This window comes from Epinephelus lanceolatus, chromosome 15 (genome assembly GCF_041903045.1).
Source record: "Epinephelus lanceolatus isolate andai-2023 chromosome 15, ASM4190304v1, whole genome shotgun sequence".
Taxonomy (NCBI): Eukaryota; Metazoa; Chordata; class Actinopteri; order Perciformes; family Serranidae; genus Epinephelus; species Epinephelus lanceolatus.
In genome coordinates this window covers 38,751,570-38,777,589 of record NC_135748.1, presented here as the reverse complement: position 1 = coordinate 38,777,589, position 26,020 = coordinate 38,751,570, and the positions used below count along the sequence as shown (strand labels likewise).

The 26,020-nt window shown below is 44.8% G+C and overlaps 2 protein-coding genes across 4 annotated transcripts; one reads left to right on the top strand and one right to left on the bottom strand.

Annotated features, from left to right (window-relative positions):
- Nucleotides 1-1,701: 1,701 nt before the first annotated feature.
- ankrd9 (ankyrin repeat domain 9) lies at nucleotides 1,702-4,364 on the top strand. The gene has a single exon (XM_033642017.2). It carries the CDS (start codon nucleotides 1,929-1,931, stop codon nucleotides 2,757-2,759), a length of 831 nt encoding a protein of 276 aa, XP_033497908.1. The 5' UTR covers nucleotides 1,702-1,928; the 3' UTR covers nucleotides 2,760-4,364.
- Nucleotides 4,365-4,848: 484 nt separating this feature from the next.
- tecpr2 (tectonin beta-propeller repeat containing 2) lies at nucleotides 4,849-25,546 on the bottom strand. 3 transcript variants are annotated; one of them, XM_033642961.2, is made up of 27 exons: nucleotides 25,391-25,546; nucleotides 24,336-24,435; nucleotides 23,365-23,505; nucleotides 22,995-23,123; nucleotides 22,305-22,436; nucleotides 21,963-22,120; nucleotides 18,426-18,579; nucleotides 18,024-18,176; nucleotides 17,767-17,899; nucleotides 17,433-17,641; nucleotides 17,111-17,333; nucleotides 16,798-17,026; nucleotides 16,460-16,715; nucleotides 16,048-16,287; nucleotides 15,897-15,964; nucleotides 15,647-15,762; nucleotides 15,307-15,480; nucleotides 13,232-13,412; nucleotides 12,761-12,902; nucleotides 12,430-12,655; nucleotides 11,562-11,651; nucleotides 11,341-11,438; nucleotides 11,092-11,227; nucleotides 6,785-6,933; nucleotides 6,330-6,471; nucleotides 5,927-6,076; nucleotides 4,849-5,831 (listed from the first exon to the last, which is right to left on the bottom strand). In XM_033642961.2, the coding sequence occupies exons 2-27, from the start codon at nucleotides 24,405-24,407 to the stop codon at nucleotides 5,680-5,682; spliced, it is 4,053 nt and encodes a 1,350-aa protein (XP_033498852.1). In that variant the 5' UTR covers nucleotides 24,408-24,435; nucleotides 25,391-25,546; the 3' UTR covers nucleotides 4,849-5,679. The 3 variants fall into 3 exon arrangements, with proteins under 3 accessions (XP_033498852.1, XP_078031454.1, XP_033498855.1); XM_078175328.1 differs by having other exon boundaries at nucleotides 16,048-16,289; nucleotides 16,468-16,715; XM_033642964.2 differs by lacking the exons at nucleotides 22,995-23,123; nucleotides 23,365-23,505; nucleotides 24,336-24,435; nucleotides 25,391-25,546 and adding an exon at nucleotides 22,726-22,919.
- Between the last annotated feature and the right edge of the window lie 474 nt (nucleotides 25,547-26,020).

Genomic DNA, 26,020 nt, shown 5'->3' with positions numbered 1-26,020 from the left:
GGTAGCTGACATGTGGGAGAACTATGGTAACTGACATGTAGGAGAACTATGGTAGCTGACATGTAGGAGAACTATGGTAGCTGACATGTGGGAGAACTATGGTAACTGACATGTGGGAGAACTATGGTAACTGACATGTAGGAGAACTACGGTAGATGACATGTAGGAGAACTATGGTAGCTGACATGTGGGAGAACTATGGTAACTGACATGTAGGAGAACTATGGTAGCTGACATATAGGAGAACTACAGTAGATGACATGTAGGAGAACTATGGTAGCTGACATGTGGGAGAACTATGGTAACTGACATGTAGGAGAACTATGGTAGCTGACATATAGGAGAACTACGGTAGATGACATGTAGGAGAACTATGGTAGCTGACATGTGGAAGAACTATGGTAGCTGACATATAGGAGAACTATGGTAGCTGACATGTGGGAGAACTATGGTAGCTGACATGTGGGAGAACTATGGTAGCTGACATGTAGGAGAACTATGGTAGCTGACATGTGGGAGAACTATGGTAACTGACATGTAGGAGAACTATGGTAGCTGACATATAGGAGAACTACAGTAGATGACATGTAGGAGAACTATGGTAGCTGACATGTAGGAGAACTACGGTAGATGACATGTAGGAGAACTATGGTAGATGAAATGTAGGAGAACTACGGTAGCTGACATATAGGAGAACTATGGTAGATGAAATGTAGAAGAACTACAGTAGCTGTCACTTAGGAGAACTATGATAGATGGCATGTAGGAGAACTATTGTAGATGACATGTTAGAGAATTATGGTTGCTGATATGTAGGAGAACAATGGTAGCTGACATGTAGGAGAACTACAGTAGCTGACACTTAGGAGAACTATGATAGATGACATATAGGAGAACTATGGTAGCTGATATGTAGGAGAACGATTGTAGATGACATGTAGGAGAACTATGGTAGCTGATATGTAGGAGAATGATGGTATGGTGGTCGTCAGGTAGAAGAACTACAGTAGCTGTCATGTAGAAGAACTACAGTACCTGACATGAAGGAGAACTATTGAAGCTGACATGTAGGAGAACTATTGTAGATGACATGTAGGAGAACTATGGTAGCTGATATGTAGGAGAACGATGGTATGGTGGCCGTCAGGTAGAAGAACTACAGTACCTGACATGTAGGAGAACGATGGTATGGTGGCCGTCAGGTAGAAGAACTACAGTAGCCGTCATGTAGAAGAACTATAGTACCTGACATGAAGGAGAACTATTGTAGATGATATGTTAGAGAACTATTGTAGATGACATGTAGGAGAACTATGGTAGCTGATATGTAGGAGAACGATGGTAGCTGATATGTAGGAGAATGATGGTATGGTGGCTGTCATGTAGAAGAACTACAGTGGAAGAAAACATTCTTATCATATTATATTTCTGCACACTGGACATGTACAACTCAAAAAGGTTTCTTAACCTTTACTGCTGCAGATTTATAAAAAGGTTTAATCAGCTGATGACACACTCTCACACACACACACACACACACACACACGTACCCACTGTTGTTTACTGCCTTCATTACATAAACTGCAGCCATTTATAGGCCACTATGTTCGCTATGTATGCAATGTGAGACACCCCCTCCCCCGTGTCAAACATCCACACATGGAGCTGCAGTGACGGAGGAGAAGCTATAAAAGTGTGAAGGCGCTGAGGACGGAGGTTTGACTGAGAGGCAGACTGTTTGTGTCTGAACCAGGATCAGTCAGGGAGTCTGTCTCCCTCAGACAAGGCGTGTCTTGTGTTTTCTTTAGGACAGGCGTAAACAGTGTCTCTCCAGGTGCCTTCAGGACAGGCGTTAACAGTGTCTCTCCAGGTGTGTCTTGTGTCTCCTTCAGGACAGGTGTACACAGTGTCTCTCCAGGTGTGTCATCATGCCGTGGCTGTTGTCCTCTCAGTTGGAGCATCTGTCTTCGTCTCCGACTGAGCGTCAGTGTGAGCGGACATCGTTTTCGTTCTACTGTGCAGTGCGGGAGCAGCTGCCAGTCTGGCTGCTGGAGGACATGCGTAGTATGGAGGTCTTCAGCTGGGAAGACGGACAGCCTCGACCCTTCCTGCCATCTGAGGCACTGCTCTATGCGCTTGTGCACGACCACCAGGACTATGCACGCTACCTACTCACCACGTACTCATTGAGCGCGCTCAAACCGCCTCGCTGCAGCTTCTGCTGCTGCCGCAGTAGCGGCGCGCCACACCTGACCATGGCGGTGCGCTATGACCGCGTGTCGATCCTTAGCATGATGGTAGAGGCTCTGAAGGACTGTGACTCGAAGAGCATGCGGCAGAACTATCTGGACAGCTGTGGCGGCTGCTCACATGTGGCAGACTCAGGGAAGACGGCGGTGCAGCTGGCGGTGGAGCTGTCACGGCCTGAATGTCTGTTGCTGCTGCTGGCTCACGGTGCGCTGCCTGACGGCCTCGATGCCGCACTGCAGCGACTTGTAACCTCTGAGGCGACAGACCGACGCCACGCACAGCGCTGCCTCGACTTTCTACTGCTCTTCCTGCCAGAACCACCGTCGCTGTGCCACCTGCGGGACGAGCCACATCGTTGGCAAGGCCTGCTGGGAAATGAAGTGTTCAGCTGGCTGTGCGGTCTAGCCCCGCCCCCCCTACTGCTGCAGGCACTCAGGTGTTTGGCCCGGTCCGGCCCTGACCACATCACCACGCTGCCTGACTTCCTGCAGCCACACAGCTGGCAGTGACATCATCTGTCACCATGCAAACAACACTGCCATCACCTCAGGACTGCTGTGATTGGACGGTATATTGATGATGTAAATAGAATGTAAATCAAGACTAAAAACAGACCTGATCACTGATCGGCGATCAATTCTGCTGAGTCACCTACAGAGTCTGACACATGTAAATCTGATGTTTCTACCTCAGTGTCCTGACGAGACAGAAGAAGAGTTCTCTGTGCTTTAACGCTTCACAACAGGAAATACGTCTCAGGTTCGAATCCGGCTCGACATCATTGTTTCCTGTCATCTCTGCACCCTGTCTAAAAAAAGACATTCAAAAATAAATAAAATATATTCGATATCCTCAATCATATCACTTAATCATCCCCTCAGTTTATAAATTGTCAGATACAGGAACACAACACCTCATGTTAGAAACACAACTGATCCCTGTCAGTCTCCTCTGTGTGAGTGTGTCTGTTCATGTCCGATCCAGAACCAGAGAGAGGAGGTGTCCATTTTAATCGCACTGACTCTTGTGTCCTGAATGAAAAACCTGTAACACAATGAGGAACGTGTTTCATGTGAATATCAAAGGGAGATTACACCAGTTTTCTGGACGTACAGAGGCCTAATGATCTCACTGACTTCATTCAACGGGATGTAAGATCAGACATACACTTTACTACCTGGCAAGTAAATCATTTCTTTTTGTTTCTTTCCTTCTTCAGCTCAGGTCTTTGATCAACACTGTGATGTAAATAAAATGTATTTATCTTAAAAAAATGACAGACATTTGCTTCTTGTATGTTGGAAACACTTGTTGACGTGTTGTCTGAAACCTGTTGGGCTCATGTTTTGTTGAAAATCATGTTGAAAATAAATAAAACCCAAGTGCTTCATGCTGCTGCAACGCTTTAAAATCTTACTTGATTTTATGATTTATAGTTTACAATTCTATGACTTTATGATGTCATGATTTTATGACTTTTTGTTTTATGTCCATTATGTTTATTTTCATGTGAAGCACTCAGTGCTTGTACTGCCCTTATTGTAAAACATTTATTGTATGAAGGGTGCTAAATAAATAAGGTTTGTTATTATTATTAGGGCAGCATGGTGGTGCAGTGGTTAGCATTGTTGCCTCACTGCAAGAGGGTTCCTTGTTCGAACCCAGGGTGTGGGATTCCTTCTGTGCAGAGTTTGCATGTTCTCCCTGTGTCAGCGTGGGTTTCCTCCAGGTGCTCCAGCTTCCTCCCACAGTCCAAAGACATGCAGGTTAATTGGTGACTCTAAATTGTCCGTAGGTGTGAATGTGAGTGTGAATGGTTGTCTGTCTCTATGTGTCAGCCCTGTGATAGTCTGGTGACCTGTCCAGGGTGAACCCTGCCTCTCACCCAATGTCAGCTGGGATAGACTCCAGCCCTCCCGCGACCCCTAACAGGATAAGTGGTTATAGAAAATGAATGAATGAATTTTACTAATCTGATTTTATGACTTTTTCTGATGTGTCCATTATGTCTTTCTTCATGTGAAGCACTCAGTGCTTGTACTGTCCTTATTGTAAAGTGTGCTGCTTTTCTTGTATGAAAGGTGCTAAATAAATAAAGTGTATTATTATTATTATCATTATTATTATTATTATTAAATTAACCAGTTGTCCTTCATGTCCCGTCCCAGATCAGACTTGTCTTGTGAGAATGTCAAGTTAGGGTCAACATTATTTGCCACATTACTTCAGCATGTGCCACAATTAATTATGTATATTTTGCAGAGGTGGGGGATACATGTGAGTTAAGTTTTCAGTAACTCACTCAGTATTGAACGTGCTTTGCAACCAGTGACACACTGTCAGCTCCGGGCCGTTATGCACACACAGTCACTGGCTTTACACGCTCAGGCTCTCCTCTTATTGTACGAGGTTTTGATACTGCTACACTGAGCTGAGACTTGAAGGTTATGACTTGAGACTTGCACATGTGTGACTTACTACAGCCTCTGCTATTTTGTCCCATCAATAACTTCATCAACTAAAAACCATGACAACAAGCGTGTCACAGCAATGGGAATCACCCTCTGATTCAATAACCTGATCAATAAACTGACGCTGTTGTGTTTAAACATGTTTATTAAGTTAATAATTAATGAAACCACACAACAGGTGAGTTTACACTGAATTCTTATTGGTCAGCAGCAGAACATCCTACCCATCAGCTGACATCACCATGACATCACAACGGAGTCACATCTTCACAGGTTTCCATGGCAATGCTGTCGGAGACGAGGAGGAGAGAAGACAACGAGTTTAAAGGACCATTCCCAAGAGTTTTATCTTTTAATATAAATCCAGTTGAGACCTCAGAGCTAAACCTCACTGCCGGTCAAGAAACCAGTCCGAGCCGCTCCAAACCAGTTTGACGTAGAATGAACAAAACTGGAGTAAAATGTGAAATGTCCCTTTAATATCCTCAACAACCAGCATGTAACTAAACTGGAATAAATATTAGTAGATTTAGAACCAGTTAGAACCAGTTAGGACCATTTTGAGCCACGCCAACTGAGACTGAACCAGTTTGAACTGGAGCTGGAGAAGAACGAGCCGTTTGACGCCCAGTAGGAACCAGTCAGAACCCACTGTCCCTTTAGAATAAAGTGCTTTCTGTTAAAACAAAAAATAAAACAAAGTCTCAGTTCACTTCATTTCCCAGCAGCCACCTGGGCTCCCTCTGTGCAGCCACCTTGTTTCAAAAATGTCCTCTAGTCTTAAAAGTCCCAGGAAGTGATGTCACCTGCCTGTGCAGTGTCGGTCCAGCGGTGACATCACACAGTCCACTTACTGCTTCAGGAGCAAGTTTGTAAACAGGAAGTGGTGTCATTGTGACATCACTGCAACCCACAAGACCGACACCAAACAGTGGTGACATCACAGCGATGTCATTGGTCAGATGAGCTCCCATTCATCATCGATGTCGTCCCTGCTGAGGGCGGGGCCTGAGGGGGCGGGTCTACATAGAGTCTGTGGGAGGGGCTTGGTCAGCCGACGAGACAATCCACCAATCAGAGTCACTGCCCACAACTCGTCATCCGGAGTCACTGAAGAGAGAAAGAGACACCTGAGTTACCTGAGACACCTGAGCATCAGTCTGTTACACCTGTCCTGTCACCAGTATGTATGAACACAGTCTTACCAGTTAACCAGTTGGCGTTTCCAGGGATCTTCTTCCAGTAATCTCCTGCAGGGTTTCTTTCAGAGACGCCATAGCGTCGAGCCAGATCTCCGTTTACACACCGAACCCAAACTGTCCGAGAGCTGAGGACCAGCTGACTGACGGCTAAACCTATTCCACACAAATACAAGTACACACATTCAAATACAGTACACACGGTATTAGAACAGTAAACACAATGTGTCAATGCAGTTTACACAATATTACTGAGACCAGGAGCACCAGTAAACATACTGGTGACTCACACTGAATCCATGTCTACACAGCTCAGCCATGAGCTCCAAAGAACGGGACTCAGTGTTCTAACTGAACAGGTGTATAGATCAGACAGACAGGTGTGTCGATCAGACAGACAGGAATGTACCTGGTACCAGCTCCCAGTCCGTCCCCACAGGCATCTCATCACTGAGTCCAGTTCTGACGAAGACACTTCCTCTGTTGTCCAATGCCCAGAGAAGACGATCGTTAGGACACGTCTGAATACTGACCAGTTGCACTCCGATTGGCTGCAGAGACATGATGTCACAGTTACCTGGACAGGTATTTGGATCCTGAGTTTCCCTGTTACCTGTAAACGTGGTTCTACGCAGATCCTGAGTTTCATTGTTACTTGTAAGCGTGGTTCTACTGTATGTGGATCCTCCCTGTTACCTGTGCAGGTGGTTCTATGTGAGTCCAATGTTTCTCTGTTACCTGTGCAAGTGGTTCTATGTGAGTCCAATGTTTCTCTGTTACCTGTGCAGGTGGTTCTATGTGAGTCCAATGTTTCTCTGTTACCTGTGCAGGTGGTTCTATGTGAGTCCAATGTTTCTCTGTTACCTGTGCAGGTGGTTCTATTTGAATCCAGGCCGGTAGCATCATGCTCGGGTTCAGAGGTTGGGTTCCGACTCTGAAGTAAACTACTCCTCGACTGTCCACAGCCCAGACGTTCTGACTGCCGCAACTCACACTGACCAGACGAACACCTCCTGTAACACACAGGTGACATTTTACCTGAACACACCTGTCCACACATTTACATCTTTATGCAACAGCACGTGAAACCTAAAAACCTGGACTACTAGAACCCCTTAAGTATCTCTCGAACTGCCCTAAGAACCTCTAAAACCTCTACATGGATGGATCATCCGAAGAACCTCATGGACCCCTAAGGATTAACATCCACCCAGGTACATTAAGACCCCCCAGATAGCTGTTCTCATTAACTGTTCATATGTTTTCCTACGAAAAGTAATGCACCCAAATTCATACATATCCTATGTAATTTGAAAAACTGCAATCATGTGACCAATGTGCTGACTGGAGTAAGCAAGGAAGCAGTCCGGAGTAGTCTTGTAAGGAGGCAGATTGGGGTGCTGGATCACAAAAAAGTGGACTTTCCCTGGAGACGCGTATTCGTAACTGTGTAAAATTTGAGCAAACTCTGAGTCATTTTACAGTACGTCCTCGCCATGTTTCTTTTCCTAAACCTAACCTTAGTAAATTTATGTCAGTGACGTAACTGTACATTATGGATGTAACATCTTTCGTGGGGCACTAATTTGAAGGATATCAAACAAATCATTCTATGAAGATACATCGTGTAGTAAGACTGTGAGTGCAACAACAGACAAAGCAAGCTATCACAACGCCACTCAGTCACACACATCACAATGCTGCTCCCTGGCACACTGCCGGCACACACTGCACTGTCACATACTGTTCCACCCAAGTAAACATATCAAGCTGTGGCAAACAGTGACCTATATGACAGAACCAGCTGTTGATCAGGTCAAATGCAGCGCTGTCCAAACAGAAACATTACAGTATTACAGTTTCAGATGTGAAGAGGTGGAATGTTAGCAGCATCACGTTACTGCATCCTGTTTCAGAACAGATTCCAGGCCAGTCTGTTTTTGGTAAACAGCTTCATGTTTCAGGCCTGACTGACCAACCGTCCTGCTGACCTCTAGGGATGTTAATGATATGCTGCTGCAGCTGTCCATCATGTCAAACGCTTGTTTTGTCTTTTAGATCAACCAAACTAACATTTACAAAATATAAACGCAACAAACAAGCAAAGAAACTGAATCAAGACAAACACAGTGTGTGAAGACGACTGCGCCACAGTGCAGCACAGGTTTACCTCGACCAAACTTGACATCAAAAACACAATAAGCAGATTGATCTGCTGTTTCACGGACGTTCATCAGCTAAATCAGCAAGATATTGGTGGATTCTCTAATTGAACTTGTCAAGAAGGTTTTCAGCGACTCCATCACAGAATGGGTAAAGGACTTCCTAAAGAATGAATTCAAAAACACGACTGGCAAGCTTGATAAACCACAAAAGAAGTATGAAGATCTGGAGGACACGAACACAAGGTGTATTTCAGATGGAAATGTCTGATTGTTTTTGATACCAGAGTAACAGAAATTATGAAAACACTAGTTACAGGGAGCTGAGCTGACAGACACGAGTGTCGGTGTGGTAGGGGTGTGGATGACATTACTGGACTGTCAACAGCTGGCCAGCAACAGCAGAAAGAGAGACCGTGGGGGGAAAACAGTGCATTTTCACATCTAACTTGGTTAATTCAGGGTTTATTTTGACCAGTTAGTGATTGTTAGAACAGTGGCCAAACTAAATAGATGACTAACAAGAATAATCAAGGTGAGCTTTATTTCATTTTAGTTTGGTGAAACATAGAAACGTAAATTCAGAAGGTGTAGGGTTGAATTTCTCTGTTCAATAAGGCATTAAAAGTGTAAGAATATTAGTTATGTGAGGTCACAGTAACCTTGACCTTTGACCACCAACTTTTTTATTAGTTTATCGCTCAGTCCATGTGGGTGTTTACGCCGAATTTTAAGAAATTCCCTCAAGGTGTTCTTGACATCTTGCGTTCGCAAAAATAAGACAGACAAGGTCACAGTGACCATTGACCACCAAACTTTAATTAGTTTATCGCTGAGTCCAAGTGGATGTTTGTGCCAAATTTGAAGAAACTCCCTCAAGACATTCTTGTTATATTGCGTTCACAAGAATTGGACAGACGAACAATCTGAAAACATAATGCCTCTGGCCATAGCGATTGCTGACACAGAGGGATAAAAATTTGTATTTTCATTAGCTTTAAGAAAACTCTTAGCAACACTGAATAATAAAACAGCGACTTACTACAACTGCTGTGAAATTAATAAATATTTAACTTTTTGTCAACTCCGCCAGATCTCACCTCTAACATTCATCATGTATGCCATTTAAGAAAAAATTAAATCACCGGGAGGTCGGCCCATTACAAGGTTTTAAAGTCAAGACTTTAATCTTTAAAAATGTTTTTTCCCAGTCTAACTGAAGAGTTAAAACTTAAACAAAAAATTGAAAAAAACAAGGTTTTGTCCCAATTCTTACAAACGAGTGACAGTTATTTCCACTTGCCATGTCTCTCCTTAATATATCTTAGCTACTAAACAATGTTTAGACTGATGGAATAAATGTACTGGGACCATTTACTAGTTTGGGTCACCATGGATTCGTTTTAGGGAGTTTTGTAGGTTGGAGATGTTACTGTATAATACATATACTTTCTTTTTCTTAAAGCTAGACAACGTGTTGGTAAACACAGTTTAAATACTCTCTGCTTCATGTCTGGGCCCCTGTTCTCATTGTCAGGGTCTCATTTCACATCTCCATTACATCTCATGTCGTTTGTTTTAACTGTTTCTTGTGAATAAATTGAAACCGGACAAAGTAGAGAATTAAGTTACTAATAAAGTGAGTAATTAATTAGCTGTCAGATATTAGTATTGTGCAAACAAAAGTAATGAACACATATAGAGCCAGAACAAGATGTTGGTTTGTATCAGCTGTAGATATGACAGACAGACAGACAGACAGACAGTCATGTGGTTTCTGTTAGTGAGACGTGTGGAGGAACTAAAAACAGATCTGACCTATCAGTCAGGTTACAGTATGACGCACACAGGAACACACACACACACACACACACACACCCACACACCCAAACACACACAGACACTCACAGGAACACACTCTTCATGTTGACCTCTGAATTACAAATCTGTTACGCACCCTCCGCCTGTCAATGTGACAGAGAAACACAGCTGTGTGTGTGTGTGTGTGTGTGTGTGTGTACGTGTGAGTCTGATAAACTGAAATGTGACCACAAGTGAATGATGCCCCCCCCCCCGCCCCCCCCAAAACACAAACACACACTCACTCTTTGACCAATCACAGACCTCAAGTCAGACCCACCAACTTCGTTACATAATTAAAGACATTAAAAGGGAACTACCCCCATTTTCAAAATTCATACATCATTCCTATAGCCTAAGACAGCCCAAAAATATTAGTACACTTGAACAACTCTTTCCCAAATCCAAAACTCAGATTTGTGATGTCATAGGGTATTGTGTCTGGTGCTGTTCCACAGACAATGAATGGTGACAGATGTCACTGGGAGTAGCCAGTGTTTCAGCACTGAGAACACTACAGTAGAGTGAAGCTCATTTGGGTATAAAAAAGAAAACAAACAAAATCAGGCTCACATTTATTGTCAATGGAGCAGCTCCAGACTTCATAACCTATGACATCACAAGTTTGAGATTTCCTTCTCTGGTTTCTGGCTTTGAGAGAGAGCAGCTTGTGTTCATAAATATTGATATGACTTTCCAAGGCCATGGAAATAACATACTGGACTTATTAGTTTTGGTGGTGTTCCCCTTTAAAGGATGATTTTTCTCTGCAGTACACTGATGGTCCGTCAAGCTGTCAAAGTAAGCATGGAGCCCTCACTGTAACTAACTGCACTCCCTGAAGAAATATTATCATGAAAGAGTGATTCCAGAGAGAAGCAGACAGAGGGGTCTACAGTCTGTGTTTGAAGGATATATCCAGGATGTCAAACTGACTCAGCAGCAGCAACAGGTTAAAAAGACAAAGATAGTTAGAAGCTAAAGCCGAACTATAGGCTACAGATCACAGTGTAAAAGTGAACCACCACATCACCGGATGGGCAGGGATCTCTGGTAGAAGACAAACAACGTTCATCTGCGCACAATGCGATGACACACAGCTGGTTGAATATCAGCAGAGTCTTTCTCCTGTATGTCTCAGGTACGTACCGAGCTGGCTGAGGTCCAGGGGGGTCCAGTGGAGTCCAAAGGGACAGGATGGAGACAGCGTACGGATACTGACTCGACCGTGAGTGTCCAAACCCCACAGAGCGTCACGACAGGCAGACAGGTGGGTCAGCTCCATCTGAGCACACAAGGCAGAACACAGGAGAACATCAGCAGAACACAGGGGGAGACCATTGGTGTGAAAAGAGACCAATAGAATCAGACTCAGAGACAGGTGACACGTGTTTCTACCTCAGGTGGTAGAGGGACAGACGAGGGGCGGAGCTCTCCATCCTGGTCCCAAACACAGAACAGATCCTTCCGGCTCTGAGCCAACCACAGGAACGTACCTGAGACACAGGTGACACACAGGTAGACCAATGATCAGTGTGTTTAGTGTAATATATGACAGATGGATGGTGACCAGATGGGTGTAGAGGAGTACAGGTGTGTGTAGTGTACAGGTGTATGACCTTCTCTGTGAGGCACAGCTGAAGATGTGATGAAGGTCCACCTGGTAGCTGAGACGGTTCCTCTTGGAACAACGTTCTGCCAGAAAGTTCCTGAAAGAACCAAACATGAAGAACAACTAAGAAACTGAAAACTAGAAAACTGTGCTCCAAAGTCTATTCTGCTGTTCTGCTGGTCTCTACTGAACTTTCCTGGACTCTACTGAGCTCCACTGGACTATACTTGACTATACTGGACTCTACTGAGCTTCGCTGGACTCTGCTGGAATCTACTGGACTACACTGAACTCTCCTGAGCTGTAGCTACTAGACTCCACTGAGCTCTTCTGGACTCTAATGAGCTCTCCTTGACCCTGTTGAGCTCCACTGAGCTTTACCAAGCTCTTCTAAGCTCCACTGGGATCTACTGGGATCTACTGAGCTCTACTGAACTCTACTGTGTTCTACTGGATTCTGCTGGACTCTACTGTTCTCAATTGAGCTCTACTAAGCTCTACTGGACTCTAATGAGCTCTCCTGGATTCTGTTGGACTCTACTAAACTCCACTGGACTCTGCTGCGATCTACTGGACTCTATTGAGCACTACTTGACTCTACTGAGCTCCACTGGACTCTGCTGGAATCTAGTGGACTATACTGGACTCTACTGAGCTCTACTGTGGAATCTAGTGGACTATACTGGACTCTACTGAGCTCTACTAGCCTCTACTGTACTCTACTGAGCTCCACTGGACTCTCCTGAGCTCTACTGTTCTTTCCAAGACTACTGGACTCTACTGAGCTCCACTGGACTCTGCTGGACTCTACTGAGCTCTACTAGACTCCACTGGACTCTATTGCACTCCACCGGACTCTGCTGGACTCTACTGACCTACGAGACTGCCGCGGGCCAGGTGCAACTGGTTCCGCCCCGAGGCCACCCAGACTCCACTGCTGTTGGCGCTGACCAGGCTCGGCTGGCACTGCGAGTACTGGGACAGGAAGGCCACGACCCGCTCCACCGGTGCCCTGGTTACCGTGGCAACACTCTGGGTGGCCTGCAGCAGCGTCTGGAACAGGCTGCCCTGATCAAAGACCACGTAGTCTGAGATACTGATCTGATGGAGAGAGACAGACAGACAGACAGACAGACAGACAGGCTGTTAGGCTGCACAGCTGAACTGAGATCGGGACAGACAGACAGACTTCCTGTCTCTGCGTACCTGCCACCAGTGGTCGTCGTCGCCCTGCGGCCTGGACGAACAGATGCCAGTTCTAAACCAGAGGCTGCCGCTGACGTCCAGCGCCCAGGCTGTACCACCGTCTCCCAGGGTCACACACATCAACTCCAGACCCTGAGCCTCACTGCAACACACACACACACACACACACACACACACACAGTAACACAATAAGAAACACAGAGTATCTGTAAACAGTGATCAATAGATCCACAGCTACCTCTCTTTTGGCTCATTTAAAAACTAGCTCAAAGCTAAAGGTCCAACTGATTTTAATGGTGCATGCTAACCAAGCTAATAATGCTAATAACCTATGAGTGTGAACAAACAGTACCAACATAAACTGTTTCATCAACGCCAATGAAATATCAGTGACTGGAAGTCGACTCAGTACTACATCTGTCTGTGTACTGTAGCACAGCAGTACTCCAGTAGTAGCAGTAGGAGTTGTACCTGACGGTGTCGTACTTCCAGCCCTCTCCTTCGCTGCAGTAGCTGTTGAGTCCTTCTCTGTAGAATAACGCTTTGTGTTCGCTCAGGGCCCAGACCACACCTGCGCTCACACACACCTGGCTGAACACACAGGGAGAGTCCACCTTCACAGAGCGAGCACAAGGCCGGTCCACGCTCAGACCTGACGGACACACGGAGACAATGGTTACTATGGAAACAACACACAGGAAGACATCCTGGAGGATCCTGCTGACACCCTGCAGAGGAAACACACCATCAGCTGAGCATCCAGAGCTTCACCTTCGTATGTCGTATGTGATCTGTATGATAAAACTAACAAACTCCAGCAGAGGTGAGTCTGCAGAGTGAACCTGAGGTGTTACAGCAGCAGATCGCCCCCGGGTGGTCACACAGAGACATTACAGCTGCAGGAGGAACATCAAATGAAAAGGATCCTGAGTGTTTTCAAAAATCAGCCTGACTAAAAGAGTTTAAATTAAGTTTAAATCAAGAGTATCTAAGGGAGAATAACATACATCTGTCTGTTAAATGTGACTCTAATTTTCTGTAAACCAATCAGAAACCTCCAGTATGATGATGTCACTTATTCAGTTTTACCTCCAGGACTACAGCTGTCATTAAACCAATACTCAGAAAACATTCGGTGACCTTTCTTGAAGGCTCCTAATATTTTTCTTTTTCTTACTACCACTTGAGATAATCATGTTTTGGAAATAAAATTTTCATCATGCTTTTGGGATGTAAGCATTAAGTAAAAAAGTTGCCATAGAAACAGTGAACTGGGTGATACACCTTGAGCCATACTTTTTAGTCTATCATTGCTTAGAAGGTCACTACACACTGTGTACTTTCCTTTAAACATACTTTTTTGTACATAAACAGTAGTATGTATGTTTTTCGAATGCACTGTAATTACCCTGTCACTTCCTAAGAGCCTCCTTGCCAATTAGAGACACATAACCATGGTAACCAGTGCCAACCTCCGCTCTATCGGCATCTGCAGCATGATGAACCTCTGAGTTTTTGGTTTTTTATCATGTCTGTTGGAGTAGTCTCGCTCACCAGACCTTTCTCAAGAAAAGAAAGGTCTGGCTGGGCCGACTCTCACTTTAAGATTGGAGAAAAAAAACGCCCCGGCTGCTTGTATTTCTTTCAACCAATCACAATCGTTCTGGGCGGTGCCACAGCAACGGTGCGCTAGCAAAAATATTGCCGGGGGGAAACAGGTTTTGGTGTAACACGCCCACAAAAACATCGCCTACAGGACGCGAACCATAGCAGAAAAATGGCTACATCCCCGCAAGATCAAACACCGCAAAAGTTAGTAAAGCACGTGTTGAAAACAGTTGAAAACTGCTACACAACTGGAGGTGGTAGGGCGGGACTTCAGAGGGTGGCTCGTTCCGTCCAATGAGAGGCTGATCTATGCAGCGAACTTCCGCCCATTCAGACTACTGTTGGAGTAACTTTACTTTGGCTGTTAGAAAATGCGAACCACATGTGAACTCGTTATGTCATCAAGCATCTTCATCACCAGATAATGCTTAACTTAGCTAAATGCTAACATCAGCATGCTAACAAGCTGATTACTAGCAGGAATATTGTTTATGTGAGTCACAACTTTCATGGCAGGCCTTCCAAATACTTTTTGAGATATTTCAGTCTGGAACAAAGTGTTGGCTTCACAGACCAACATCCTTGGAATCATGCTGGTAATCATGCTAACGCTACATTTTCATATAGTCCTGACCTCACACTGTTGTTGGCTGGGGGCTACACACCATGACCCAAAGGCTGACACCCAGAAACATCCTAAACAAACCAAGATAAGAAGGAAATAAGAAAATCCAGGCACAAGACAGAGCCTATGCAGATACAGACACCGCCACACACTGCTTATTGGTCATAAGTGATGATTGAGAGGGATTAGATTTGACCCCTGCAGAGTAACTGCAGCATCACATATGGAAACCGGTATGTTTGTATCTGTCCTTCCTGTTGAGTTTGCTGTTACTGAACAGGTGAGACAAACAGTGAGACAGGTGGTTAGTTACCTGTCTGCAGGTAGAGGTCTCCGTTGGTCCTGATAATCCAGGCGGAGTCGTCACTGAGAGCCACGAAGGCCGTTTGCTCCACAGCTTTGTACCAGTGCCGTTTCCCTTTAACTGTTACTTTCGCACAAGCAAACGCTGTCATAGTCTTCTGCTCCACCTTCCACAGCAGGTTACCTGACGGAGTGAGCAACAGTTAGCATCCAGCTAACGCTACATACACCTGTACACCTGGCAGTCTGCTGCCTGCTTTAACATGAGATCAACTCAGTGTTTGAACTGGAAGATGAAGTCAGTTTAAAAGGAAAAATGAAGTAAAACGTCAAAGTAAACCTGAGGGTACCTGAGGGTGACACCGCCACCTGGTGGACGTTGTCTTCAAAACGCTGCCAGTTGAGTCCAGTTTCAGGCAGAGGGCTACAGAAAAGTCCTCCTTTAAAGTCCAGACACCACACATACCTAAAACATACAGGTCACCTGTAAGATACCTGGCTTGGTCACTGCTCTCTTGGACTTGGATCAGGTTCGGACAGAAATATGCGGCCCGAGTTGAACTCTGGTCCACACACCACACATAAAGTCTGCTGACTCACCTGTCAGTCACCTGCAGGCTCAGTATTCCACATCCTGGTCCCGAGTATCCCATCCAGCTTTCTGCCAACTGCAGAGAGACAAGACAAAAAAATATATTCATATTTTTTTTGCTGACAGACTCACCTGGTCAGGTTTGTGTGTTTGTCTCACCTGGTCAGATTTGTGCGTGTCTCTGTCCTGAGCGTCTTGGTCCATTTGTTTGTCTATTGTCTTCTCTGCCTGATTAGCTGGACAGTTGAGGACTTCTCCGCCGCTGCCAGGAGGGGGCAGACTGTGACAGTAGATGTCTCCTTCTTCATCACTGGACATGCTGGGTTTTCTGTTCAGATTTGATACAGTGGAGTAAAACATCTGGTCCGGCAGACCAGGAGGGGGCGCCAGGTCATCAATCTGTACACAAACACAGAGGAAATTCATTTATTAATTACATGAACTTCAGGTAGTTTTTTATCTGCTGTTTGTTCAAGTGTTCTCTGATAGGATCGGTTATGCCCAGTAATTTGACGTTAAAATTTAACGTCTGCTAATCTAAGTATAACAGAACCTCCATGATCATCATCACCTCCTCCTCCTCCTCCTCTTCTTCATCTGGTCCAATCAGAGGGCTCAGAAACTCGTCCTCCTGCTCCTCCACTGGCTGCTGCTCCTGTTCATCCTCCTCCTCAGTGTTGTGCATGTAGGAGAAAGTGCACTCGAGAAGCAGATCCACATCCGGGGTTGGGGGGACGACTGCCTCTGCACCAGAACCAGAGTCCTTTCCTGGATTCAGCTTGTTCTCCACACCCTCGAGAAGCAGGGAGTCTGGAGGGAGCAGGGAGCTGAGACAAGGAAACAAGGATGAGACAAACACCTGATGACAGGTGACACAATGATACTGTCCGCTGGTCCTCAGGTACTAACCCAGACTGGGTGGAGGAAGACTCCATCTCTACATCTCCACTCCCTCCCTCATGTGAGTTCTGTTCCTGGTTTTGTTCGGGAGAGTCCTGGTTGTGAAGGTCCAGACCCACAAGCGAGGCTCTGTCACTTAGAGGAGTTCCACTTCCTCCGTCGCTACAGCTGCCGTCCTGGACTACAAACATGGATTCTGAGCAGCTGCTCTCAGAGAGGCGGTTCCCACTGCTGCTGTCTGAGGACGGACACAGAGACACAAAACATTCAGTCAGTCCGTCTCAGTCTGTCTGTCTGTCTGTCTGTCTGTCTGTCTGCTTGCCTTGTCGTCTCCTCTTCTTCTTCTTCACCCTGATGGCTTTCACCACGAGCTCTTGCTGCATCTCGCCCTGACCCAGGGGGGCGCTGTAGCGTCTGGAGCTCTGCTCGGAGGAAGTGGTCACCGGGGTGTTTCCATGGAGACTGTCCCAGGAAGTGATGGAGCTGCTGCGGCTACGAGAGCTGCTGGTGAATAAACCGGACTGGTGGCAGAACTGCTCCGTCACCTGGACAACCGGATCACATGACACAGACAGGTAAGTTAAACTGTCCATGAGTAAATGTGTCAACCAGTTAAACCAATATAGGAGACAGCTGTCAGTCACCTCCAGCTGCTCTTCCGCCTCCTCCACTTCCTCCTCTTCCTCTCCGTCCTCGCCATGCCGCTCCCATCCACCCCCTCCCTCCTCCCTGCCCCCACCCTCTACAATGATCGCCATGGTTCTGATTGGTTGAGCTGTTTCCACTGATCCGGTTGGTGGGAAGATTGTTGGCGTGGCCAAAGGTGAGGACACACGGACAGAGAGGTCCAACACTGAAGAGGACACACAGACAGGTTGATAATCAGTCTTAATGACCCGATGGCAGGGTTTACCCACTCCTCACTACCACTGTTTGGCTAGCCTAGCTCTAGTACCTACTATGAGGAGTACTACTCACAGTTGGAGGCCAGTCCCTCAGGGCTGTTGGAGAGACGGATGATGTCTCTGTCTCCTTTCAGGATGAAGATCTCATTGTCACAACACGACACTGACACAATATCTCCACTGCTCTCCAATGCTCCGACTATCACCTGAAAACAGCAAACACAAAATTGATCAGATATAACAAATAATCAGGATTCACACAGGTTAACAATCACACAATGTATACATTCACACAAAATCAAGTTCTATGTATAAAAATAGTTGTAGCACCTCGTTAAGACAGTCAAGGATGTAGATGCTGTACTCGTTCCAGCTGAGGACCCAGCCCTCTCTGAGGAAACAGCTGAGCAGACCGAGCTGTCTGTCTGCTGGACGGTACGCTCCGATTGGATCAGGACGAGGAAACAACTCAAACTGAGGAATCTGAGACAGACAGACAGGTGGTTGAACAAACAGAGAGACTGCAATTTATGTAGTTATTGAAAGTCACTGGATAAGAGCTGATAAAGCTTTTTACAGCTGTCTTTGACCTGTCTCATAGATCAGTCGCAGTGACATTAGCAGCAGTTCTGGTAAAACTATCTGTATGATGTTGCTTCAGCGGAAATGTCTGCTCACAGCTGGATCAGTAACAGAATGGATCTAAGTGTTAGCAGTGTTTTCCCACTGTACCTGTGCGTTGAAGAGGGGTTTGAGCAGCCGGGTGTCCTCCACCTGTCCTTTGACGTCAGACCTCCACAGTCTGAGTCCAGGTCGAGCAGCAAACACCTGAAGATCGCTCTGTTTGCAGAGAGCCGGCAGGAAGCAGGCTCCGAACCTGCCGCTGCTGAGAGTATCAGTGGTAGAAATGCAACAGCAGTAAAATGACACGTAACAGTTGTTGTACAGTGGTGATTACATACAGTAGCTCCCAGTCAGCTCAGGAGGACTGATGTCACTGACACTTCAGGTAAGTGTGATGAGTTATTCATGTTAAATCAGATCACTTTTAATGTTGAGCTCAACTTTAGGTTGAATTCAGTAACCATAGCGATGTGTTTTGAATTCACAGCCGCTCTGACGGCCTTCGTCTCCATGGCAACGGCAGCAGAAGCTCATGGATACTCAAGTATTTAGATCTGTCCATAAAAATGAGGGATCAGACACATGAACCTGCACGATGACATCATCCAGATGAGTTTGGAGGTTCAGTCACACTAAAGTGAAAACTTGGGGCCTTTCCCAAACCGGACCCTCCTCACTCCAACTATGTCAGGGAGTGTATCTCCTTTGGTGTCACCTTCACAGTTGAATGTAGGGGATAAACACAGCAGTAAGCTTTGGGACAAACTTCACTCTCAGTGGCGGGGAGAGGAACTGTCGTAACTTTTAGTAAGCATGGAGAAAAAGCTTAATCCAATTTAAGGTTCTTCATATATATATATTTAAAGCACTATTTAATCTCTATGTGCTGCTATTGTTTATCTGAAGTTTTTTATATGATGTTTTTATTATTAAAAGAAACAAATAACTCAATAAATTGATATATATATATATTAAACAAACAAAAAAAATTTACTCCTAAGCTTCTTTGGTGGTCCTTTCGTTTTTCAATTTGATATAAGCAGCTTGGTTTTTGTAGCAATTCTTATAAATACACAACACTACAATCAAATGAGCGCGTCTGTTTTCTAGAGACTATAGAAGGACATATTTTATCCTACATACAATATAACCTTTAATATGTTAGCATCTGTATGACAATAGGCCTATAATACCCTTTTTCCATTGTCACTCTTGGCCGTGCCAAGTAAAGCCATGGTATGCCAATTTGTGTTTCCATTATCAGTGTAGACGCGCCGTGCCACACCAAGCTGCGCCGGAGATGGACCCTCTCTAGAGTAGGTCCAAAAGCGGATAGTTGTGGCGCCTCACTGACCGCAGCCAACCCCCCCAAGTCCCTGCTGCACTGAGCTGATGGTCCAAACCAAGGTGGCTGTCGAAAACGGCAATAAATGTCTGTCTTAGTTTGAGCAGTTTATGTTTGTAAGGTTAGTCGCAGAACTTTTTTTGTACGGAGCGTCTTCTTGAGGGTCTTAAGGACAGAGGGATGTCGTATGCTGTAAAGCCCTGTGAGGCAAATTGTGATTTGTGATATTGGGCTTTATAAATAAAATTGATTGATTGATTGATGACGAACACAATACGCTGTCGCACATGGTCAGATGGCATCAATACAGACTCACTACTGGAGGGTTTTACAACTTACTTCACTCCTCACCAGCTGGTTTGGGACAGCACTCAATATGGAAGACCCTCCACATGGACACAGAAACGGAGTGAGGGTGGGTAGGGAGAGGGTATAGCAGGTGGTTTGTGAAAGGCCCCTCTTCACACTTCACAACACTACAGAAAAGGTACTAATGTAACTTGGGTTCTATATATTCCAGGGGCTGGTTGCACCAACTGGTCTTTACTACGCCTGGTTGTAACTCCTAAGACGGTCTTTGTTAAGACCAGTCTTAAGGAGTGGACTTACGCGGGTTGCACCAACACGGCTTACGCCTGGTCTTAGCTACGCTGGTTTTAGCTGTGCGCGTCCATGTGAATGCCCCCGGAATGCCCCTCGCAGCCTGCCTAGAGGAGCGCAGTGACGTTAAATGACGTGCCGCTGAATCACCCCGTGTGCTTGACAGATGACAGTTGACAGTTGACAGCCCTTCTCATCTGTGTTGACAGTTTATTTACAGTTTAAGATTTGAAGAAAACATGAAGGATCAATGAAAAACTTTACCGACACTGAAATTAGAAAATTAATCAAGCTGTACAGCGAGCACAGAGACGTATCACAAATAAGAACAAACAGTTGGTATGGGCAGAGATAACGGGGCACATCAATACATGTTCACACTCTGGCTGCCTTCATACAGAGGCTGACATGAGGAAGAACTGGAAAGATCTTCTCAGCAAGGCAAAAAAATACATCTCCAAAAAAAATCATCCAACTGGCAGGGGTCCTCCCCGAAAACCTCAATTTACAGTGACATCATTGTTGACGTATTTGGGGAGGATTCCCCTGCCTGGTGGGAAGGCTGGTGGTAGTGCTGCGTTGCAGCCCAACACAAACTGTAAATCCGGTGACAGCTCTTCAATAAGTTCAAACTGATCTCTCCAACCGAATTGAAACCTCTCAGTCAGCTCCTCGTCATTATATAGGCTATGTCCAATTGCTTCTGTCCCTAATTACCCTCTCCCATCTAAATGCCCGCTCGTACACAGACAGTGGATGAGACGTGCCATAATAAAGTTGCGCTCTCTGCGCTCTAGAGCACATGAGAGCAGCTTGATAATAACCTTACGCCTGCTCTTGACTAGGTGTAAGATTTACGCCTGGTCTTAGTGAAAAGAAGTCTTAAGCCCTGTTGGTGCAACCGGCGTAACTATTAGGTCGGACTTAGAACGCCAAGTTACGACTAAGGATAGACCGATACATCGGCCGGCTGATATATCGGGCCGATATTTGAGTTTTTTACTTGTATCGGCATCGGCCGATACGCGCGTGGGTTCGCGGATTTATTTTTCCCTGGCATGATTTACAGACAGGCATCCACGGGCATCTCTGTGTTGCCGGAAGACCCTGCAGCGCACATGCAGCGAATCCTACTGTGTACAGTAGTTGTTGTTTTATTTATGCTTCAGCTTAAATATTTGTTTATTTTATAAGACATTACTGGAAGATTTAAGAGCACTGAATTCTTTTTTTTATTTGAATGTATAATAATAATATGCTACCTGTTCTACCTCAACTTTCCATCTTGTTTTAGTATTTTTTACTGTTCAATAAATGTTTCTTATTTTAAACTTGAGACCTGTAATATTTGTTATCATTGTGTCATTTTTTTTATGTAAATTGAGGGAGCAAAAGCAGTATCGGCCCCAAATATCGCCTCAAGAAAATCGGCAGTCCATAATCGGTCATCGGCTAAGGGTGATGGAAAAAAATCTGTATCAGCATCAGCCCTAAAAAATCCATATCGGTCTATCCCTAGTTACGACCAACTTAGCTTAAGACCAGGCTTAAGACCAGTTGGTGCAACCGGCCCCAGGTGTCTGTCAGATGCTATATCCAGGTGTTAAAACTACAGTCTGACCAATACTGATATCAGTATTTCACAGTATAAAATATCTGATAACAACAGTGATTGTAGCAGATGTTTGTGGCGTGTTTACCTCTTGCGGGGCTTGGTGCCCAGCTGCTGGACTTCCTGTGTCTGTGTGCAGTACAGCAGAGATCTCTGCTGCGTTGAGATCAGTAGTATCTGGTGACTGTACTCCATCTGAACCACACCTGAGGACTCCTCCAACAGCAGCACAGGCTTACACACTCCCTGCACACACACAAACACACAGTCAGGATGGTGTGTATTAAGTAGAGCTGCAACAAGAGTCAATTAATTGATGAGTTGATCAACTGAAAATTCATCTGCAAAAATTTTCATAATCATTTAATCTTTTTCGTCTGAGTCGTTTTAAGCTATCTGCTGTATCACTGTTGTGTAATTGTGGTTTCACCTGGTCCAGGTCCAGAGAGGAGAAAACGACTCGTCCCTTATCGTCTCCAGAGAAAAGTTTCATCCCATTGGTGCTCCACGCCAAAGACGTTACGGAGCCTTTATGGAGGCCGACCACATCGAAACGCCTCAACTACAATAACAGAGAAAGAAAAAGAGAGTTGGTGTTGTGTCTGAAAGAGCCATTGTTGGTGGTGAGTTTGTCTCAAGGCCCTGAGCTGAATGATGGTTCTGGTAATGGTGGCATTCCCCTAAATCTCCTGGCACTGCAGACTAGCTGTGAGGGACAGTGGCTCTTCAGTAACAACAGTAGTTTTACAAATAATTGGCGTCATCTGTTGTTGTTAGAAACACTTAGAATTTTACATTTTTAAGTGTAGACCCAGAATAAAAAACAGCCCAATTCATTTTCATTCATTTACCATAACTACTTATCCTGGTACAGTGTCACAGGGGGAGGAGGTAGAGGGGCCTTTCCCAGCTGACAATGCCTAGAGGCGGGGTTCACCCAGGACAGGTTGCCAGACTATCACAGGGCTGACACTCAGAGACAGACAACCATTCACCCTCACATTCACACCTACGGACAAGTTAGTCACCAACAGTATATATAAAGCATGAGGGCGCTGATCGACGAACTCAATACTGCCCCTGCTGTAGCTTTCTGAAACTCACCTGTCAGACTTCTCACCTGTTTGTTTCGACCAGGAAGTGGAGACACCAGCTGAAAGACTGCAACTCGACCTGATGCTGTTCCCACGGCAACCAGATCATCAAAACAGCTGAGCAGCTTCACGGCCGTGATTGCATCACTCTTTCCCTGTTACACACATGTACAGAAACACACACACACACACACACACAGGAAGTGAGACTGGTGTTCTGTTTCCACGTTTAAGTGTTGATTCTCTAAAATTAAACATTAATCATCACAGACATTATGAGGATCACCTGAACACACCACTGCAGCGCAATGCATTCTGGGATACTGAGGACCAGGGCTGTCATTTTTTAAAAAAGTTTATTGTTCATTGTTAATTCAGAGGAAGAAGAGCTCTGACCTCCAGGCTGTACTTGTTCATGTGTGCGAGGCGGCGACAGTACAGGTAGAGCATTCCAATGCTGCTGCCCACAGCCAGGAAGTCACTGCTGCTGTCCAGAGCCGTCAGGTAGACCAGGACGGACCTGAACCCACGCTGCACCTGCAGGTAGAGAGAGATGCAGGAGCCTTCATCATCGTCAGTGTTAACATCATTATCATTAATATAAACAGCATCTTTAATATTAACTTTATCATTAATATTGTCATCAATATATAATAAAAACAACATTATTAATAACAATAATAATGTAAAATTGTATCCATGTCCTTGAAGATATTCATGTTTTTATTTTGTTTTTATTTACAATACATACGCAGACACGTGCATCTATGTGTCCTGTGGTTAAACTGGCACCAACAGTCCAGTCTCCATAACCCACCCTTGGGTTCCAAAGACACGCCCCTACATATCGAACTACTGGCGCCCCCAGTACCTTGACCTGGGTTTTGCCTTGGTTTGGAAGGATTCTGTACCTTGGCCAGAGTTTTGGTCTCATATGGATCAGTTCAGTATCTGGGCCTGGGTTTTAGCCTAGTTTGGAACTGTTCTGTAACTTATTCTGAGATCTGGTCTGGTTTGGAACAGTTCAGTAACTTGGCCTAGGTTTCACCTTGGTTTGGAACAGTTCAGTAACTTGGCCTAGGTTTCACCTTGGCCTGGATTTTTTCCCGGTTTGGAACTGTTCAGTACCTTGGCCTGGGTTTCAATCTGGTTTGGAATGGTTCAGTACCATGGCCTGGGTTTTGATCTTGTTTGGAACAGTTTAAAACCTTGGCCTGGGTTTTGGTCTGGTTTGGAACGGTTCCATACATTGGCCTGGGTTTTAGTCTGGTTTGGAATGGTTCAGTACCTTGGCCTGGGTTCGGCCCTGGTTTGGAACAGTTCCATACATTGGCCTGGGTTTGGTCTGGTTTGGAATGGTTCTTTACCTTGGCTGGGATTGCATTGAGCAGATAGTAGAGCGGGCAGAACTCTCTCAGGACAGAAGGAGGGGTCGCCATGTTTCTGCTGAACTGGACTCAACTGGTCCTGAAAGTCAATACAAAACCACCATTTAAAAACTCACAGAAAATTAACATGAGAAGAGGTGCATTCAGAATTGAACTGCTTCATATTCATCTGGAGTGAACTCAGATTTGTGAATATTTGCTGTCTGGTATGGTGGACCAGATATATGCCGAATTAAAGAGAAACACTTACCCAAACTAACTGGCGTCTTAATTCAGATTTTGAAGTACTGTATTCAGTTCAAATGGAGAGATAGTTCAAATTGCCATTATGCTTTATTACGTTTGGCGTGACGAACACCGTGAACGTTCTGCACCAAACTCGGTCACAAAAGTCTGCACATTTCCCTTACTCTTTATCTGACTACACAGTACTGTTATAACAAGACATTACGAGTCGTTGGGGTTTATTCACGGTGACAACATTTGGCGTTCCACAACAAGTTAACCTTTTATTATCTATCCGCAGTTTCCGCTGTACTACTCTCCCTACCCGACATTGGGGTGATGGAGGGCGGCAACGAACAGCGTGATCAAACGTAAACAGCTGAGATTTAACAGTATTTAAACGCCGTTTGGTGAAGATGATATACACCGAATAAAACAAAACAACTTCACGAAGTGTGACAAAGCTCACATCAGGCTTTGCAGTTAAGCTGAGTCAGCTCAACTTGAGCCAAATATTGAATTTGCCATTTACTGAATGGGGCTTGGTGTGACGCTGTCTGTACAGGAAAATATGGCACCGTCAGGTCAATGTTAGCTCAGCAGGCGGTTGTGAAACCTGACAGCATACAGTCAGCATTCCCAAAACAACACAGTCACACATAATGTCACGCAGACATCACGCTGTTTACTAAGCTAGCCTCTACATCACAGAGACACTGCGGGCTAGCTAGCATCACATGAAACCAGCTGCTTCGATGTTAGCAGGCAGGCTAATGTTAGCAGCAGGAGGAAAACCGACAGTCACTTACTGAGAGTTTACAGTGAAAGATGTTGTTCCAGATGTTGTTCCAGGTGTTTTAGTTACAGCAGGACATTAGTGATGGGACATCGCCCTGTCTGTCCGTCTGACAGCTTTCATATTGACACTGACCTGCTGTCAACAAACTGCGCCACCTGCAGACAGGACACGGAATAATAACAATCTTTCATTTCTCTGTTTAAATTGATTTCTGTTTTTAAATTAACCCACTAAACCACACACTGTCTGTACTTCATTCCCACTTTAATCTATTTGTTATTTATCTTCTGACGATAATTTCATAAATAAATTTAGAAATGAATGACAGGAAACGGAAACACAGTTACTGCTGGTTGGAAAACCGGGAAATTGGATCTGTTCTTCCATTTAAAATATTAAAATAAATAAATAAATATTGAGCTTTGCTGCCGTGAATAATACTTTTTATGTTAACAGGTCAAAATGTGAAAATATATCAAATATTTTAAATAGATATATTTTTTAATTTAATTTAATGAGAGGCACTGAATGTTTACTTAAATGTGACAATAATATTGAAAAATGCTCCCTGTTATTACAATTACCAACATGGTTTTCACATAGGAGGAATATGATTTGTTTTGTTTTCATAACAATAAAC

What these genes read in the sequence shown, in the direction of transcription:
- tecpr2 (XM_033642961.2), bottom strand. Translation starts at nt 24,407, where the DNA reads ATGGCGACCCCTCCTTCTGTCCTGAGAGAGTTCTGCCCGCTCTACTAT. An exon ending in AAGAGGAGGAGGAGGAGGAG is followed by an intron (nt 16,288 to 16,459) that starts GTGATGATGATC and finishes GTTTGTGTACAG; the next exon opens with ATTGATGACCTGGCGCCCCC. An exon ending in AGCTGTGCCTCACAGAGAAG is followed by an intron (nt 11,439 to 11,561) that starts GTCATACACCTG and finishes CCTGTGTCTCAG; the next exon opens with GTACGTTCCTGTGGTTGGCT.
- ankrd9 (XM_033642017.2), top strand. Translation starts at nt 1,929, where the DNA reads ATGCCGTGGCTGTTGTCCTCTCAGTTGGAGCATCTGTCTTCGTCTCCG.